The sequence below is a fragment of the Lichenostomus cassidix genome, chromosome 4 (assembly GCF_008360975.1).
Source record: "Lichenostomus cassidix isolate B80296 chromosome 4, HeHo_3.0, whole genome shotgun sequence".
Classification (NCBI taxonomy): Eukaryota; Metazoa; Chordata; class Aves; order Passeriformes; family Meliphagidae; genus Lichenostomus; species Lichenostomus cassidix.
The window spans coordinates 14,863,278-14,881,500 of NC_139484.1; the positions used below are offsets into that span (position 1 = coordinate 14,863,278).

An 18,223-nucleotide genomic window follows, 5' to 3' on the forward strand; every position below is an offset into this window, starting at 1 on the left:
TGTGATTGAAATATCAAAACGTGTCTATAAGAAACAGAATTTCACATCTGTACCAATTTAACAGATCTGATCAAGGCAGTTTTCATGGCTCTTTGCCTTGTATGTTAGATTAAATTCCAAACAGATTTCCCTTGCAAGCAGCATGACACAGGTACTCATGACAACTTTCCTAAGAGGCATCCTTACTTGGTTTTAAAACCAAACAAAAACACAAATAAGCTTTACAAAAATAGTATGGTCTTAAAAGTAATTTTATTCTTTACAGTATAAACCTTGGAAACGGTTTGTATTTAAATAAAAAGAGTACATACTGTTTCACTTAGTGATTTCTCATTTTATTTTTACTTTATTTAGCAATTATTGTCCAGTCTTCATGACAACTCCCAACTCCCATACCTACAAAATGCTGAGTTACCTGGGGAAAAAAAAAAGCATTCTCCCTCTCAAACCCCTCCTCCCCAGTACTTCCTTCTCCCCTTCCTCCACCTATTCCACTGAGCAGAATCCCCTACTAAATGGGGAAACAGAAATCACGCATGTAATAAGGAGTTCTCATATTTAGAGCAAACTATAACCTTGCAGAATAGTAACTGGTTAAAGTTATTGCCACAATATGTAATTGTTGGAGGCAGAATTTTCTGATTAAAGGCAATTAAAATGAACTATTAAGGAATGCCTGCAATCTTAAGATTAGTAATTGGCTCTAAGGCCAGAAATAGGAACACACATAAGTATCCCTACATGCATACATCACCATCATAACCAAAACCCAACCACAGCCAACTTTTGCTATCATAAATAGAAAACACACTATACTCTTTAATTCTAAATATAACCTCCTACACAAATCAGACATCACACTCTGAGGAAACCAGCTTCTTCTCTCCCAGGTGAAAACAAAGGTGGAACCAAAGCAAAAACTGGGGGAGTACTTAGACTTACCACATTTCCTAACAGTGTCCAACACGCATTGTCAAATACAAAGCAACTTCCACCTAGTTTTGGAAAGCTGTATCAAGCACAAGCTGCTCAAGTCCACATGCTACTAAGTATTCAATTTTCAAAGGAATGTCCTTATTGACTGAAATAATCCTGATAGTCAGTATTATCCTAAGGTGCTTCTTAAAGAGGCCCTTTTAACAAATATGATGATTACTTCAACATACCTTCCCATGAGTCCTTAGAAAATTTCACTAGGGACTGCAGTCATCACTTTTTTCCAGAAATACTCTAAGCAGAATTACACTCTATGAACTGAGACATAAGCAAAAGACAGGACTTCCTCACATCCTAAAGAAAATGCCAACAGACAGAACCAAATGAGCAGTCCCAGTGCAAGTGAACTCTCTGCATTATAATCTTAAAGTTCAGTCACTTGGGATATATATTCAAACAGTACAGAGAGGATATCAACAAAATCAGCCATCAATAACAGGGTTATATATTGTAGTTTAATTTAATCTATAACTTTTATTTCAACTCATTGTTGAAGCTTTGCAAGCATGCTTTTTGAGAATTGAATACAAGTATCGTTTTGAAGTTCATGTTGGTAATTATTCTAATTTGTGCAGTTCTGGTATAGTTCTGCCCCATTTCTGCAACTCTGGAGAGTAATCTCATTATCTTAGTACACCCAGCTATTTAGATAATTAAAAACATCTAAATGAAAATTAGGATGCTTTGCTGTTTAGATTAAGAGATTAATAGATTAAGAGAAACCAAACTATTCAGTAAATAATACTAATTTGTATGGAAAATTGTAGTAAGCCACTCCGTTGTATTTTTCCAATTCTTCTGGAGATATCTCTTGGATATAATTTGATAACTAAGGGGTAAAAACCAACTCTGGCAACAGTTAAGTGCTGTTCAGAATTATTCCCTACAATCTGGCTGCAAAGTCACTGCAGGCCTCTGTAGTTTTTGAATACAGACAAATGTACTGAGATGACCAATTCTTGAGGCTGTCATACCACAAACTGCTTATTAAAACATAAGGGATGCATGTTCAACATAAAACAACAAGAAGCATTCCCTACAGACACACCTGGTGTACAGAACATTCTAGCAATATTAGCTAGTTCTGGGGAAACAAAACTGAAAAAAAATAGCCAAAAAGACAATGGTAGTTCATGACACAACAGACATCATCTGACTGTATTTTTCAAAGATGAATGAAATTTAGACAACCATATCACTTTGTTAAATGTGTGTTTCAGGGCACTCGATAAAACAGAAATGTGAAGAAATCTCTTGGAAATTACACTGAACTATTTGTGCTCCTGAAGGAAAAAGTCAGATTTTTAAATTCTTTTTACATACACACTGTGGCTGTACAATACAATAGGAAACAGAACAAAAACCCAAGTCATCAGCTATTTAGTAGTTTTGCCTGTATAGGTGAAATAAAGATCCCTCTCCTGTTTCCCCAGTTTCTTGTGCCAGTATTATGTTAATCACTTTGTCTTCAGAAGAAATCTGAGGAACTGCTGTCCTCACATGATTCACTGAGCATTAGTGCACATTGTTTTTGGTGAACTTGGTGCAAACTGCTTCTTGTACAGAACAACTCAATAGTCTGACTTGTTTATGTAGTTAGCAGTAGAGAGCACACGGTGACAAATTCATCTTTGGGCCTTCTCCATGACAATTCAGCAAAAAAAAAAAAAAAAACCCAAAACAAAATCAAAACAAAATTTAAAAACCCAAACACCCCCCCCAAAAAACCACCCAAACAAAAAAACCTCAAAACATAAAAACCCAAACCCAAAACCTCAAAACAAACAAACAAAAAACCAAACAAAAACCAACCAAACAAGAATAAACAAAGCAAACAAATAAAAACAAACAAACCAACCCACTACCCCCCCAAAAGCCTGTTTTATTTGACCCAAAGTAAGAAAATTCTGTCTTCCTGACACTAACTAGGTAACAAAGAGGACAGGCATCTGCCAACCAAATCTAGCCTTCTCTACTATATTTAAGTGCCTCATATCATGCAGACCAAATCTGAGTGTTTTATTTTTGGTTAACTTTTGTAGATGTAGAAAATGTGATTTCATTTTTTAAAAGGTTACTAATTCTTTAAATACATTACATAACACTGATGTGCAAATTAGTGGGAGAAAAAGTCACTAAACCACCTGATCCTCTTTAAACACTCAGTATCTGCGGAAGATGAAGCATTATGTAAATGCAGAGCACTACTAATTACATCTCAATTTTAAATGTTAATTAGTACCCCAGTTCTCCATCAGCATCTCTGTCCATGGATGCTTATTTCAGTTGGACACTTGCTGTAATTTTGCCTGCTGTTGCACTGTACCCTGTTTCACTGGTAGCTACCACCATCATCCAGCTAGTTTTCCTCACAACTACTTCACCTTGCACTACAGTTCTTTTAGGCTGCCCTTCATCCTTTTATCACCCTGTATCTAAACTTGTCTTTATGCCTCTGAGTTGGATATTACACCCCTTCTCCACCACAGTCCCTGTAGAATCTAAGTCAAGGGATACCAGCACTTTGACAAACAACATGCTCTAAAGTTTGTTGGCAGCTACAGTCCAGCTACATGCCTACACTGACAAAGTCCACAGGCAGATTAAAGGAAAACCTATCATATTAAAATAAAATAAATCACAATGAAAAATAAGCCACAAAACAAGCAGGACTATCCATCACTTCACAACTACATTTGCAGCTCAAAAAGAGTCCCTGCACTCACAGCACAAGAGAATGATTTACCACAAACAGGAAGAGAACACCTGCTCCAAAGTGCACTTCCTCCAAGTGCCCATTTTTCCATACAAGCATTACAAAGCACACATATGCAGAAGCCAGAACTAACAGGTGCTTGCTTCTTCTGTTAAGTTGTCCCTGTCACCCAAACACTCTTTGCTACTGGACAGGTTACTCTACTCCAGACCAGCAACTTACATGTTTTATATATTTTTTTTTAAACACAGAACACCGATTGATATTTACTAATATAAACACAAGAGCTCCCCAGTCAACTGAAAACAGTCAACCTGCAAGAAACCAAAATTCAGGGAAGAGTAAATATCCATCTCCTGTAATTCTGCCTTGGCTCAGCTTTAACAGAACTCCTCCTTGGGCATAAAAGGTTCTCAATTCTCACATAGAGAAGTTATTGTGAAAAACTGCCTTGCAGCAAGAGAAAGTCATGTGCAATACAAATGTAGTTGAAGAACATCAACAGATATTGTTGTTCCATTTCTCAGTAAAAGCACAGTCAAAGCCTGATCTCTCCAATTATACTCATAACTTGACAACTATACCAGAAGTTATATGGAATTTCTGAGAAGTACCAAATAATCAGCAGCAAATACTGTCTGTTCTTCAAATCTTACACACTCAGTAAAAAAAAAAGGTACTGATGAATGTGCTTTTGCAGTCTACAGCGATTTCACTCCTTAGCATTAACCAACAAATCCAAACAGGAACAGTACCCCTACTGTCTCCATGAAAACCTCAAGCTTCTGGCTGAAAAGAAGATGAACACTACAATAAAGCTATTAACACAGTCAGCTTCTGAGAATCAGTAGCAGGTCTCTCAGCTCTTTACAAAACCAGGCCCAAGTGAAAAGAAATCATTCTCTTTCTTTTCAATTTCATCTGTGATGCTCCACAGTGCATTAGCCAAGGACTCTATTCAAGAATTAAGTCTACAGTATTACGTCTATCAGACAAATAAAAGCCATTTCTTCTTTGAAAACTATGAAATCTTCGCAGAAAATAAGTATCAGTAAATAAAGTTTATAAATAGGAAAAAATAACATACTTTGAATATTTAATTTGGAGCTTACTTACATAATAGAAAAAAAGTTATTTCAGAAGGTTACCGACTTGCCTGCAAATGCTCAGGTTCAATTAGATACACCACTACAAATGAGGGTACTTCTATGAAAATTGTTGTGAGACGTGTGCACAGAAAAACACATCTGCAAAACAAGCAAAGGGGGCAAAACGACAAACAGCAAAACAAAAGACAACGACTTTATTTCTAGAAATGAAGTACTTACACTACTCTTATGCTGCACGCAAAACACCTGACTCACCAGCTGTCCCTGTCACATCCGAAGCCGGAGTGTCTGGCCTGCTGTTGTCATCCGCAGCTTCATCCTCATCCCCCGCAGCGGCAGCAGCGGCAGGTGCCTCGGCCCGGGCAGCCGGCAGGGACAGCGACTCCTGCTCCGCGCCCTTGCCCTTCCTCTCGAAGCGGAACCGGTCCAGATTGTAGAGGCTCATATTCCCAGCCTTTCTGCGGGAAAAGCCAGGGAGGGGAGAGAGCCGGCAGGGCCGGTCTGATATGGAGCAGAATGAAGAAGGGACTGTCCGGAGGACCGGCCGGCCGGCGCTCCCCAGACCCGCTAGGCCAGCGCCGCTGTCAGGCAGCTGGAAGGCTCCTGCCCGCCCCTTCACCTGCCCATCCGCCCACCTGCCCTGCGCCCCGCGCTCCCCCGGCCTCCCCGCTGCTCTTACGCTGTGGCCGCGCCCCGGGCTCGGGCGGCGGGCCGCACACGCACCTGTGGCGCGGCGGGGCGCCGGGAGGGAGCGGCGGCGTTGGCCGGCAGGGGCCCCGCGGCCCCCGCGGCGGGAGAGCGGCGCTGCCGGCGGGAGGGCGGAGGAGGCCCGGCGAGCGGGAACTCGACGCGCTCCCCTCAGGAGCGCTGCGCGGGGCTGCCGGCGCGCGCCGATGACGTCATCGCCCCTCCCGCCAACCACCTGGCCCGGCCGGGGCGCGCGGGCGCGTGCGCCTTCCCGCCTTTTGCGCGGGGAGCGGCGTGTGGGGAATGGAGCGTGTGGGGAGAGGGGCGTGTGGGGAATGGAGCGTGTGGGGAGCGGGGCGTGTGGGATCGGAGCGTGTGGGGAATGGAGCGTGTGGGGAATGGAGCGTGCGGGGAATGGAGCGTGTGGGGAATGGAGCGTGTGGGGAATGGAGCGTGTGGGAGCGGAGCGTGCGGGGAATGGAGCGTGTGGGGAGTGGAGCGTGTGGGGAGAGGGGCGTGCGGGGATCGGAGCGTGCGGGGATCGGAGCGTGCGGGGATCGGAGCGTGCGGGGATCGGAGCGTGTGGGGAATGGAGCGTGTGGGGATCGGAGCGTGTGTGGATCGGAGCGTGCGGGGAGCGGAGCGTGTGGGATCGGACCGTTTGGGGTTCGGGCCGCCGTGACAGAGCAAGGCTGCGTCCTTCAGCCCCTCACACCGCAGGAGGGGCGCTTTGATAGCAAACCGTGTGTTCACACCCCGCCGCCCCCGTGGTTTGGGTGGGGAGACCGCGGAAAGAGCAGAATAAAAGAAGTGGAGCCCTGAAATACGGGATCATACCGTCGTTGGGTGGTTGAGGTTGGAACGGTCCTTAGAGACATCTAGTTCCTACTCCCCTGCTATGGCCAGGGACACCTGCCACTAGACCAGGCTGCTCAAAACCCATCCAAGCTGGCCTTGAACACTTCCAGGGATGAGCAGTCATAGCTCTTCTGGGCAACCTTGTTCCAGTGTCTCACCACCCTCACAGTGAAGAATTTCTTTCTGATGTCATATTTAAACCTGCTCTTCATTTGGAGCCATTCTCCCTTGCCCTGCCCACTTAGTTGCTCTTGTAGAAAGTCCCTCTTCATCTTTCTTGTAGGCTCAGCTCAGGTACTGGAAGGAGACAATTAGGTCTCCCCGTAAGCCTTCTCTTCCACACCAAACAGTCACAATTCTCTCAGCCTTTCCTCACAGGAGAGGTGCTCCAACCCTCTGATTATCTTGGTGCCTCCTCTGGACCCAATCCATGAGGTCTGTGTCCCTCCTGTGCTGGAACCCCAGAGCTGATGCAGCACTGCAGGTGAGGTCTCACCAGAGCAGAGCAGAGGGGCAGAATTCCCTCCCTCTCCCTGCTGCCCACAGTGCTTTGGATGAGCCCAGGATGTGTTTGGCTTTCTGGGCTGGGAGTGCACATGGCTGGGTCATGTCCAGCCTCTCATCCAGCAGCACCCTCAAGTCCTTCTGGGCAGGGCTGCTCTCGATTCCTTCATCCCCCAGCCTGGGCTGACACTGGGGGTTGCCCTAATGCAGGTGCAGTACCTTGCGCTTGGCCTTGTCAGGGCTCATGAGATTCCCATGGAGCCACTTCTCAAGCTTGACAAGATCCTTCTGCATGGTACTCCATCCTTCAGGTGTGGATTTAGGGCAGTTTTCCAGCTTACGTTCCTCAACATGTTTCCAGCACTGTGTTTCTTTGGCATAATAGACGGGAAAACACCTCCTTTTGCAATCTTGGGCCAGGAGCTGCTGCCATGCTGGATTTCAGTGGCTGTGTGGTGGTAGGGCACATACAGCTGGGTCTGAAAAGGCAAAGACACCTCAGGTTACCTGGTATTGCACAGAGAACCTTGCCAGGGCTGAAATGTTTGCCTTAAATATTGAAGTGACAAAGAGGTACTGAAACTACCTTTAAATGTCTGCCCTTTCAAACACCAGCCACCTGTGAAATAAGGTGCTTCAAGGCCTGGCAGAAATGAATACTGGGGAGCCAGGTGCAGCAGCTGTTAAAAATGTTCTGGGGAGATTACGTTAGCTAACAGAAAAACAGAAAAAGAAGCCACTTCCCCATCATGCCAGCTCTGAAGTTCTGGGCTCACAGGATGCTCCTTCACCCTTGAAGTTATTTGCCTTTTAAATTGCTGTAGTCAAACGCCTGAGAAGCAAAAGGATGTGGAGGAAATCAAGCTTCAGTGAAGATGTCTTGCCTTCACATGAAATATTAATATAAATTTGGATAATAGATGAGTTGAAATTTGTTGGAATCTGTGTTCTGCTAGTCCCAAATTCAAATAAGTTGCACATGAATGTGTAAATGGAACAGAAAAGTGATTCAACCCCAGACATGGAAGCTAAGGCACAGGTGGATTTGCAGACTGGCTGGTAGCAAAACAGTGCAGATCAGAGATCATCTGAGGTTATCCCCTGAGGTTATCCTCTGAGGAGGACTGCATTTTGCTGGAGAAGGAGTGCCTGGGCTAGACTCACTATTGACGTATAAAAAGGCAAGAGATCAAGGGCTTTCATGCAAAGAGCAGGTCAGTGTGAAAATGGGAGAGGGTTTTGCCTGTCAGCACAGGCTCAGACTCCTACCAACCAGAAATTCCACCCACTTAAAAGGCAAGTTACCCCAAAAATTGGAATAAAGAAGCTTGTAGGTACATCAGAAGTATAGCTGGACATGGGTTGTACGAGGAAAAATATGGTTCATGAGGACATTTTTACTTCAGCTCAGGGAGTTTGGCTCCTTCTTGGGACCTGATACCATGGCAGAGCTCAGGAGCTTCTTTGCAAAGCCTTAATACTGCTGGTAGCACCTCTGATGTGCTTAACTCACACTGACTTACTGCAACACATACAAGCTTCTAAAGTTCAAGAATTCTGACAAGATTTAGGCCACTTTTTCCATGAGGAAAAGATAACTATGCGTGTGACAGATGTCAAGTCACTTAGGGGATGCAGTCAAACAACGATGTTAACTGTGCAGAGACAAATGGGCTGGGAGGCTGCAAAGCTGAAAGAGTAATGTTTGAAAAGTTGAGAAAAGCAAGATGAAGCAGGAGAAAGTAAGTGTAAAGGGGAGCATGCAGTCAGGTCAGTCTGTGCTTGTTACTCAACAAGTTAGTCAGGAAAAAGACATGAATTCCAGAACTTGGGAGAAAAAGTAAGTTCAAGATAAGAAAACTGAAAATGAAGGGGATTAAATAGAACACTCCAGAACATGTCAGATTTTAAAGGCATTACATTTACAGGAATTAGCATGAAGCTAGAAAATGCTGCAGCAGATTACTTCAGTTTTTACAGGGCTTTGGACTTGAAAAGACTGGGTAATTGGTAGGTATTAGTATTGTTAACAAGCTATCATGAATTCCTGGTGAGCAAGGCAGGCAAAACATCTTTTTTGAGGCGCTAATGACACGGGGTAGACAGCTCATGCTTACTGGAGAACTGACAGATTGCTGTCTGCTATTGTTCTGGGGGCTGATTTGTGAGATTTTTTTTTTTGAAGAATGGTAGCAGAAATTTGAAAAGAATCTATTTATATACAGAATTGCTTTACATGCAACATTAGAGCTGTTACATTTGACTTGTTTGTGCTTAAGACACAGTTTTGTTGCTATGCCAGTGATAGAGGAGCATACCAGATGGTATGTAGGCCTTCAGAGAACTTTATGAAGGTTTATAGATCAGTGATATATAACAATGGCCCAAACACTGAGAGAAGCAAAAGCAAAATTAGTTTAAAATTAGTTATTTTGAAATTGATGCAATTGATTTTGCATTGTGTTTAGCAGAAGAAAATTCAGTTTTAAGAGTTTGATAATAAGAATAAAAATCTGGTGAGATACAAAGAGTCACATTCTATGTTACATTTTACAAATTGGCAAGGCAGTAGAATTGTTGTTCATTAGTAAATAATTAGCCAAGACAAAATGTGTCTACAGCCATTCCTCACAAGTCTCTATTGTTCTTTCACCTTTGATTCATTCCCTTTTTGTGCCCTGTCACTTCAAAAAGCTTTTTATTAGGGGAAGGTCTACCTCAGCAAGCACAGGAGAGCACACTGAAGTTGTACTGTAGTATAAAATCAACAGGATCTGTGACAGGTAAATTCTTAAGGCACTTCTGTTGGGGCTTGCCCCCAAATATTGTATAGGATAGGTGGAAAGTTTTTCTGCTTTGTTATAAATTGTGAGGAACAAGACAAGTTGTCAAATGCAGATGGGTTTGTGCTTGTTTCTAAATAATAAAAATAAAATAAACAAAATTTAAAAATCTATTAAAATGTTAAAACTAATTCAGCTGCAGCTGAAAAAACAGTAAGAGTTGTATGTAGCACATGATGTTGCTGTAGCAACCTCACCATACCTAAGTGTATGAATATCCAAACTATTTTGTTGTGTGAGCTGCACAGTGATTGCAGAGTAAGACCTCAGTTTGGAACTGTCCCAGAGTTGTCTCTTTGCTCTCTTTTTCCTGTCTATTGCATAGATAGGGTTTTTTTTCTATTCAGCAAACAATAAAAAAGAACACCCTTTGGGAAAGAATAAGAAAATAAGACTGGTTTTGTAGTATGACATGTTTTATATTGGTACTGCTTTCAGTAAGTATAATTTCTTTTTGTATATGAAGATACTTTAAAACTGTCTGCTGTGTTTTCTAGGAACATGAACCATTCTGCTACTCTACTACCATTCTAGAACATTTCTACTTTTCTTTTCTCACCTGAGGTTATTTGAGGTAATTTATTTCCAGTACTACTATTTCAAGATAAAGCATATGGTGTGTGTGTGTGTATATATGTATATTGTTTTGCTTGTAAAGAAGTAAGCACATTTCAGTTTATTTTTCTCTACTTCTCTGAAGTAGTTAGTTGCTCTTTTTTGAGTTTATATGTATTTGGTTAAGAAACAAGAGAGAAAAACTTGAGTGTAGAATTTCAGACATTGTGCTTGTTACCCATTTAATTCATTTGGGCAAATGCTCCCGCAGAAATCAAGCTAACCATGATAAATGGTTAAATCATAAATGGTTAAATCATCAAGCTAAATCATGATAAAAAATCTGGCTAGCTCTCAAAAGGCTGTCACTTGTCAGAAACTATGCATCCATGATACTTCTCCTGGGGTTTTTAATATTTTCAGGTGAATATTACTTTTAAAGTGCTGTATATTTTCTTAGAGCCCATTAATGATCTTAAAATAAATTAAACTGTGTGCAGTACCAGGTCTGGTATAATTGCTTCAGTTAGGAATTCAATCCAAATTCAAAACCCCAAAACCTCATTTATTTCCGTAACTGTTGGAGTAGCAATATTATTGTGACAGCTACAAAGATTGGTACCACTTCCATTTTTTGTGCCTCTTGAAGATGTGGACCTTATGATATTCCAGTAGACTTTTCCTCTTGTTGTTCCAAGAAATGAAAGCAGGCCAGTCTGAACTAGCCTTGTAGGCTGCCTGGTGAAAAGCTCAGTTTCACAAAAGACATTTAGATCTATGGTTTGTACCAGAGGACTTCTGTCAGATCTGTTCCTTACGAGCACCCCCTTAGTAGTGGATAAATCCCCCTAAGGCTGCAACACCAATTTCATTGGGAGAATCATGGAGTTTCACATTTCATTCTGCTCCCACAGCTGATCACCCATGCAGAGTTTACCACAGGACTGCAGGGTGTCTTGAGATCCTTTAAAACATTCATGATAGCACGTAGTCATGGATGATCATCTACTGCCCAGTGTGTCACCCCTCGACATCCCTGATTTAGTGGCATCCTGCATATCCTGAGTACTTGGAATCTATATTGTGCCAGAAAATTATGCTAGAAAAGAAAGCAGTAGTTGCTGTTTATTTAATTCATAAGGAGTCAAATTCATTTGAAAAAATGCAGCTTCATCAGTTTTGACTGGAATGCTGAATATATGACCTCTGGAGCAAAAAGAAGGGTCATAAGTGTATGAACATACATCATTATCAAGGATTTTGGTTTGTCACCTGCAGCTGAGACCTCCCGTGTTTTCAAATCACAGACAAATCACTTTTTGTGTTTCAAAGAACCATTTTGAGAGGAGCACAACCTCAAAAGTGCAGGTCAAAAGGTATTTTAGTTCTCCTGAGTCAATTGAAACAAATACATTTCCAGTTTGTGCTTCCACGCTTACTTTTTGGTTTACTTCTCTGAGGCTACACTGCTGTAACTCTTCTATACTGTAGCATTTTTGACATTGTGTAGTACATAAACTGACAGAGTAAAAACAAACAGGAAATTCAAGTTCTTTGGCCCAGCATTCATGTAAGTGTCCCCATAATTCACCAAAGCAATGTCATAGGAGCTTGCACAAATAAATACGCATGAGTAAATACATATTTGCACCAAACATTTTTACAGGGTTTTGGCTTCTTTTTTTTCAAATTGTATTTATAAAACCTGATCTAATTATTTTTCCCCAGCTGCTTTTGAGAGAGAGAAGGGCTAAACTGGACTTCTGAAGGAGTATAAAGTACTGAATTTGGCCTTAAGCAAATAAAATTTATTCACTCGCATGTTATTGGTGCATAAGTGGTACCAGAGTTCTGTCATGTTCTGTTCTGAATCTCAAAGGAACTGGAGCAAGGCATATACAATCTTTCATTACATACATTTATGTGTTATTTTATATCCCTTTCTGGTTAATTCAGGTTTTTAAATTATAAACCCTCATTTTACTGCAAATAGAGTGCTAAAAGAATCCATGCCTGCACTGGATAAAAAAAATCATCTAATCCTAAAAATACATAGACCAGTTATTTTTCTAAGGGAAAAACTCAAATAGTTCTTTGAGCTGATTTTATACTTCAGGTTTCTTTATAACCTACAATTTGTTAATTCAAATCTTGATATTTAAAAGCTGGAGTCATGGTTTTTGTAAATGCACACAAAAACAGATTAATTGATTATGTACAGATACACTTCTACTCCTAGGATCAGGGTTCCTTCCTCCATTTCTGTTTCTGTAATCAGAACAGTACACTTTGTTTCATTTTGTTTTGCATTCAAGGAAAATTAGCCTCATTCCTAAAAACGTATCTTGATATTAGAGAAATATTTTTCCTTCTTGTTTCCAAACTTGAAAATCTCATTAAGAAGCTATCTATAGGGCTTTGGGATTTAGAAAGGTCACACAGGTAAACTGGGATTTACATAACATTTTTAAACTGATATTGAATTCAACTCTTTCATATTATTCTAAACTTTGCTAGACAGGATTACTGTTACTAGGCTGCATTTAACTATTTGCACACAGTAAAAAGCCTCACACATTTGAGAAGAGGATGACAATTTCCAGTCTCATCTGTGTAGAGAGATTTTATATTTATTCTAAAGTGAAAGATAATTTTCAGGGCTATGACACAATCAAGCTTGAAACACTTCTAATGAGAGAGAATTACTATGCCAATGAAATGCCAAGGAGTTATAATCACTTAATGCACACCCACACCCTCACCCCACACACACAGCACGGGAGCAACAGCCAGCATGGATTTGTGAAAATGTGCAATGTCAAACCAATTTAGCTTGTTATGAAGCAGAGCAGGAAGGTTTATGAATGTGGAGAAAACAGCAAATGTTATCTGTGTTGACTTCAGTGAGGCTTTTTGCAGCGTGTCATTAGGACAGATCCATAACTTGGGGTATCCTATGGCATGCTCATAAGCCGTAGAAACACAATCCAGGTTAAACTCCAGAACTGATTCATGGCCCAATAATGAGTGGTCAGTATAGAAGAATCTATCATATGGGGGCTGTTCATGTGTGTCCTGTCCAATCTTTGTATTTATTACCCAGGTCAGGGGAAACAAACTGCACCTGCCCAATTTGAAGATGACATCAAACTGAGACAGGACTGTAAGCATGCTGGAAGTCCTGCACTGAAATGAAGATTAAAATTCAAAGTGATCTTGCAAATTAAAGAAATGGTAAGAAAAAAATTATGTGTTATGCATTAGCAAAAATCACCATTCCATACAGGATCAAAAAAGAAAAACATAAAGAGTGGCATAAATACAGGTAAAACAGATGGGGGAAAAAAATAGCCTACCTAAGCATTCTTCTGCAGAAGCAAAACTGGGAGTGATAACAGGTCACACCACTGTGAAAAATGGAAATGCCATGTTTGGTTGTACTTAAACAGTACACCCCCAAGACTGCTGTTTTCTTTGAGCAGAACTATTATGCCCAGTGCCCAGTTAAGGCAAAAGCACTGTGTCCACTTTGGGACACAGTTTGGGACATATAGCTTGTTTTATTGTGCTTGAATTGAAGATAGTTCAGAAAAGACCTCTACGTATTCTCATGTCTTGGAATCATGGCCTTTAAGGAAAAGTTTAATAAATGGGATGTGCTGGATATAAAGTAGAGAATACCAAGGAGAACATGTCTGCAAGTGAACACTGCAAGGGGTAGACAAACATCTGTCCCTTATTTTCGTGAAAAAAAGAACATGTAGTGATTTCATTAGGCTTAAGAAATTCTTTCAAACCATAGAAATAATTAAACACTTGAGTATAGCATCTGGTGAGATTGTGAATTCGTCATCATTAGAAACTTTAAGAACCAGTGAGACAAACATCTGTCAAAGCTGACATATATAGTTGATCCTGCCTTTGGGCAGAGAATGAACTGGATGATCTCCTGCCTCCTCTTCCAACTACATTTTAAAAATTATTATTTCTCTCTCTTTCTGTGTTTCCTTATTCTGCTTTTCCAAACTCCCTGATCTGTCTTCTTGCACCCAGTTTTAACAAGAACAACATGGGACAACTCAGAAAGTCATGCAGACCTCATGGAAGCTTGGCTTAGTTAAGCCTTTTAATTAATTTTTACCATGTGAGACAGAAATATCCCATGAACAAGCCCATGCAGTTGATTTTAATACAGTTTTCTTTCGTCAATATGTACATATGTCAAATGAGAAAAAAGAATATTTGAGTCTATTTACACTGTTCTGCCAAGGGCTGTGGCTGGCAGGGGTTCTCTTATTCCTGCTGCCAACCACAGTTTGTGATGAATGTCAAAAAGACAGACAGACAGGCAGACAGACAGACAGATAACCATGGCCAGCATGGAAATGGGCAACTTTCCTTCTCCTCCTGCGATCCCAGCAAAACCAAGAGCTGGAGCACAGGGATCACCCAGCCAGTGCATCTCTGGCCTCAGAGGTGGGGAAATCAAGCTGATAAGTGCCCCATAAAGCAGCTATCAACCAATGGGCATGATCCATATAAATCCAACGATCTCTCTGTTTTATTCCTATCCAACATGTTTTTAAAAGGTCCTTTATTTCACTGTGAGAACCAGCACAAAAGGAGCTTGGCATTACACAGAATTATTCTCCTGAGTTTTTTTTCTCAATTTCTAACTTTTTATATTCACTTCTTTGTGAAGGGCAGGGCAAGGGGAATGGTTAATAAGGGTTTCTGAAGACTTGCTTCACATTTGAAGGCTTTGTTGACATTTTCAATTAAAATAGAATAAACCTTTTGGGATGAAAACAAATGTGCCTCTTAATTGGCATGGCACATTAAGCACAAATAAACACAATATATATTGCCTGCATAGCATAAGCTATTTACCAAGTATTCCCAAGCAAGTACTGTGGTCCTTATTTTCTAACTTTCTGGTGTGCTGACAACTCAGTTTTCAAATACTCGTGAAGTCATTAACATTTTTGTCACTTCTGTCTTAGCTTTACAAACAAATTCCCTGCTTTGAAAAGACCAAGAATAAAAAAAACACATATTCTTAGGCCTTTGTCTTTTCTGGGGCTATTTGGTTAAACAATTTAGTTATGATGGAATTTTTTACTGAAGCAAGGCAGCTCCATCATCTGCATGTCACAAGTTTAGCAAGTGCTGCATTGATCTCTGGAGTACCACTCTGGAGAATTCTCTCACCACTGCTATAACAGCAATAAATAATAAAAAATGACTTCTGGGCTAAATACTGGCTGGCTAGCTATTTTCATTTTGGGCAGAAATCTCGTTGTCAGGCTTGTAAGGAGGGAGAGCAGGAACAGGATGTTGCTGATTTAGGAACCGAAGCAAGCTCATTCTCCTGGCCACCAGGGGGAGAAAACAGCCACCGGCATTTATAAAGTGCTCAAAATCAACTTAAAGACGCACCTAGGGCTTTTTCAGACACTTATGTCCATCAGTTGTCTTAGTGAATTGTTAATGAGAAAATTATTAAGTTTTTTTCTAAATGACTGTAAACCCCCCATGAAGCACAATTTTCCCTAATTAACAAATGTATAATAATTTAATTATCTCATGGATCATATCCTCTCCTTCTGTTAATGTTGCATGCTACCTTATTTTAAAGCTAATCCTATTATTACTAATAGGACTGAGTGCATAGTAAGATACAACTTAGCATAAGTAAATACCGAAAAATACTGCTCTAAGTGAAAGGAGCAAATATGTTCAAAGCAGGGTGACACAGGGTGACATACACATACTTGCTCCTTGGCCAGGTATAAACTCTGAATAAGAATAGATTTAAATGTTTAAATCTATTTAATGCATTTAAATGTTGACTTGATACCCAAAGAGAGTAATGTGCATTCAGATTACCTTCAGAATGTGAGGAAAGAGGAAATTTAGGGGGGGTGTGTCTTGTTGGAACAGCTAATAAAAATCTATTTGAGATTAAATGATAACAATGTGAGTCCTTCAGGTAGTTCCTTTTATGGATATTTTATCTTGCATCTCTCCTTTTGAACAGGAATTCAGCATTATTTCCTCCCATATTTTCTAATATTGTTTTTTCCACACACTTACATTCACTGTGGGGAAAAAATCCATGGAAAATAGGATTTATGGCACAAAATCAAGTCTCCCATGAAGGAGCTATTTATAATAGAGCTGAACTTTTTATGTGGCAGCCGACCAGATTAAAGAGTTGCCTTGAGTTTTTACACATAATTAGGACTAAAACTGACTACAACCTGCGATCAGGCACACGAACTTAGGGTCAGGACGAGTTTTTGGGTGGTGTGCAGGCAGCCTTCAGCCCTACTAACCCAAAAGGCAGAAGTGATGCAGCAGCTAAATGTCCACTAGATGCCAGGCTTCCTTTGCGAAGGAAAGCTTTCCGCACGCTTTATTCCGATGGCCTCCGTGGTTCCCTTCTCTCTGGTGCTGTGGACAGAAGCTTTAATGTTTAGCACCAAATCCTGATCCCAGTCAGGCTGCCTCTGCGTTTGTCACTATTATCTCTCATAAATTTCCAAGCGAGGCAAAAGGGTTTCCAGAAGGACAAAACCCAGGAATTGTCACTGAAGAATTGGGGCATTTCTGTGTCCCTCCTTTTTGTACAAGCAGAAAGCTCCCAGTGAAGAGAATGGGATGAGTTCTGTGATTGACAAACTCAATCTGTGAACAAACCTAGCTGAACAGTGGCAAGGAAGAATGCTGACTGCCTCCTGTGCTCCCGCTGCCGTCATCAACAGGTAGGTGACCTCCAACCTCTGGCTGTCATCAAACAGGCCAGGCAGCAGCTCAAAATATTGACTTAAAACTACACTGGGGCAATATTTGCTTTCTGATTATCTTGCTTCTGTATTTGAGGGAGGCTTCCAGAGTGCCAGCATCCCTCTGTATGGGGGGAGAGGGGGATGGTGGGCTGGTAGGTCTCCATCAGTACCTGGGGCAGGGCATGCTCCATCCCTCATGATGGACCAGCAAGAGCACCAGCAGGATTGCACATTCCTCTAGGAGGTCAAGAGCTGTTGGCAGTGCTGCCCCCACATGCTGGCACAAATTCAGGCTTTTCTGTTGGGATTTGGGTTACTTCTAAGAAAATGGCAGGGCTATGGGAAGCCACAGTGGCTCCTGCTTCTGAAGAGACCAAAGCTGTGTGGTGCTTGTGGTCTTACTAAATGGAATGGTCTTAGTAAATTCTAATTCATCTTTAGAACCACAGAATAATTTAGGTTGGAAAAGACTTCTAAGAGCCTTGAATCCAGCCATTAACCCAGCACTAAATCATGTCCACAGGTGCCACATCTACATGGCTTTAAAATAACTCCAGGGATGGTGACTCCAGAATTTTCTGGGCAGACTATTCCTGCTCTTCAGAGCCCTTTCTCTTAAGTTTTTTTTCCCAATGTGCTATCTAAACCTCCCCTGATACAACTTGAGACCATTTCTTCTTGTCCTATTGCTTGTTACTTGGGACAAAAGATGAACCCCACCTGGCTACAGCCTCCTCCCAGGCAGTTGTAGAGAGCAACGAGGTCTCCCCTGAGCCTCCTTTTCTCCAGGCTGAACACCCCCAGCTCCCTCAGCCACTCCTCCTAGGACTTGTGCTCCAGACCCTTCCCCAGCTCTGCTGCCCTTCTCTGGACTCACTCCAGAACTGAGCACAGGGCTTGAGGTGCAGCCTCACCACTGCCAAGTACAGGGGGACAATTCCTTTTGTAGTCCTGCTGGCCACACAATTGCTGATACCTTCATTTTGTCTGCTGTGAGTAGACACCTTAATTTTAAAGAGTTGATTGCAGGAGAAAATACCTGGTTTGAGTAAAGACTTCTGGCGAGTTAGAAGCTACATTAGTTAAATTACCTGTTGTTAACTTAGAATATGAACTACTCAAAAATGACTACCTGTATTATTCAGAAGTCCCTTTCTTGAATTA

The 18,223-nt window shown here is 41.4% G+C and overlaps 1 protein-coding gene and 1 long non-coding RNA gene across 4 annotated transcripts in view; one reads left to right on the forward strand and one right to left on the reverse strand.

Moving 5' to 3' along the window:
• Nucleotides 1-5,707, reverse strand: part of SMARCAD1 (SNF2 related chromatin remodeling ATPase with DExD box 1) — a 40,882-nt gene extending 35,175 nt beyond the window's left edge. Inside the window, exons 1-2 of one of the 2 annotated variants that reach the window (XM_085058010.1) lie at nt 5,545-5,707; nt 5,077-5,275 (exon numbers count right to left, since the gene is read on the reverse strand). In XM_085058010.1, coding sequence (XP_084914136.1) covers nt 5,077-5,266 — 190 coding nt within the window. In that variant the 5' untranslated portion in view covers nt 5,267-5,275; nt 5,545-5,707. Of the gene's footprint in view, nt 1-5,076; nt 5,280-5,544 lie in introns of both variants that reach the window. The other variant, XM_085058009.1, reaches the window with a different exon arrangement.
• A 1,191-nt stretch (nt 5,708-6,898) lies between these two features.
• On the forward strand, nt 6,899-17,035 carry LOC146437931 (uncharacterized). Of its 2 annotated transcripts, XR_014851597.1 has the most exons (5): nt 6,899-8,612; nt 9,565-9,653; nt 10,211-10,287; nt 13,372-13,431; nt 16,908-17,035. It is a non-coding gene; the product is annotated as an uncharacterized LOC146437931 (long non-coding RNA). The 2 variants fall into 2 exon arrangements; XR_014851596.1 differs by having other exon boundaries at nt 6,899-9,653.
• The last annotated feature ends 1,188 nt before the right edge of the window (nt 17,036-18,223 follow it).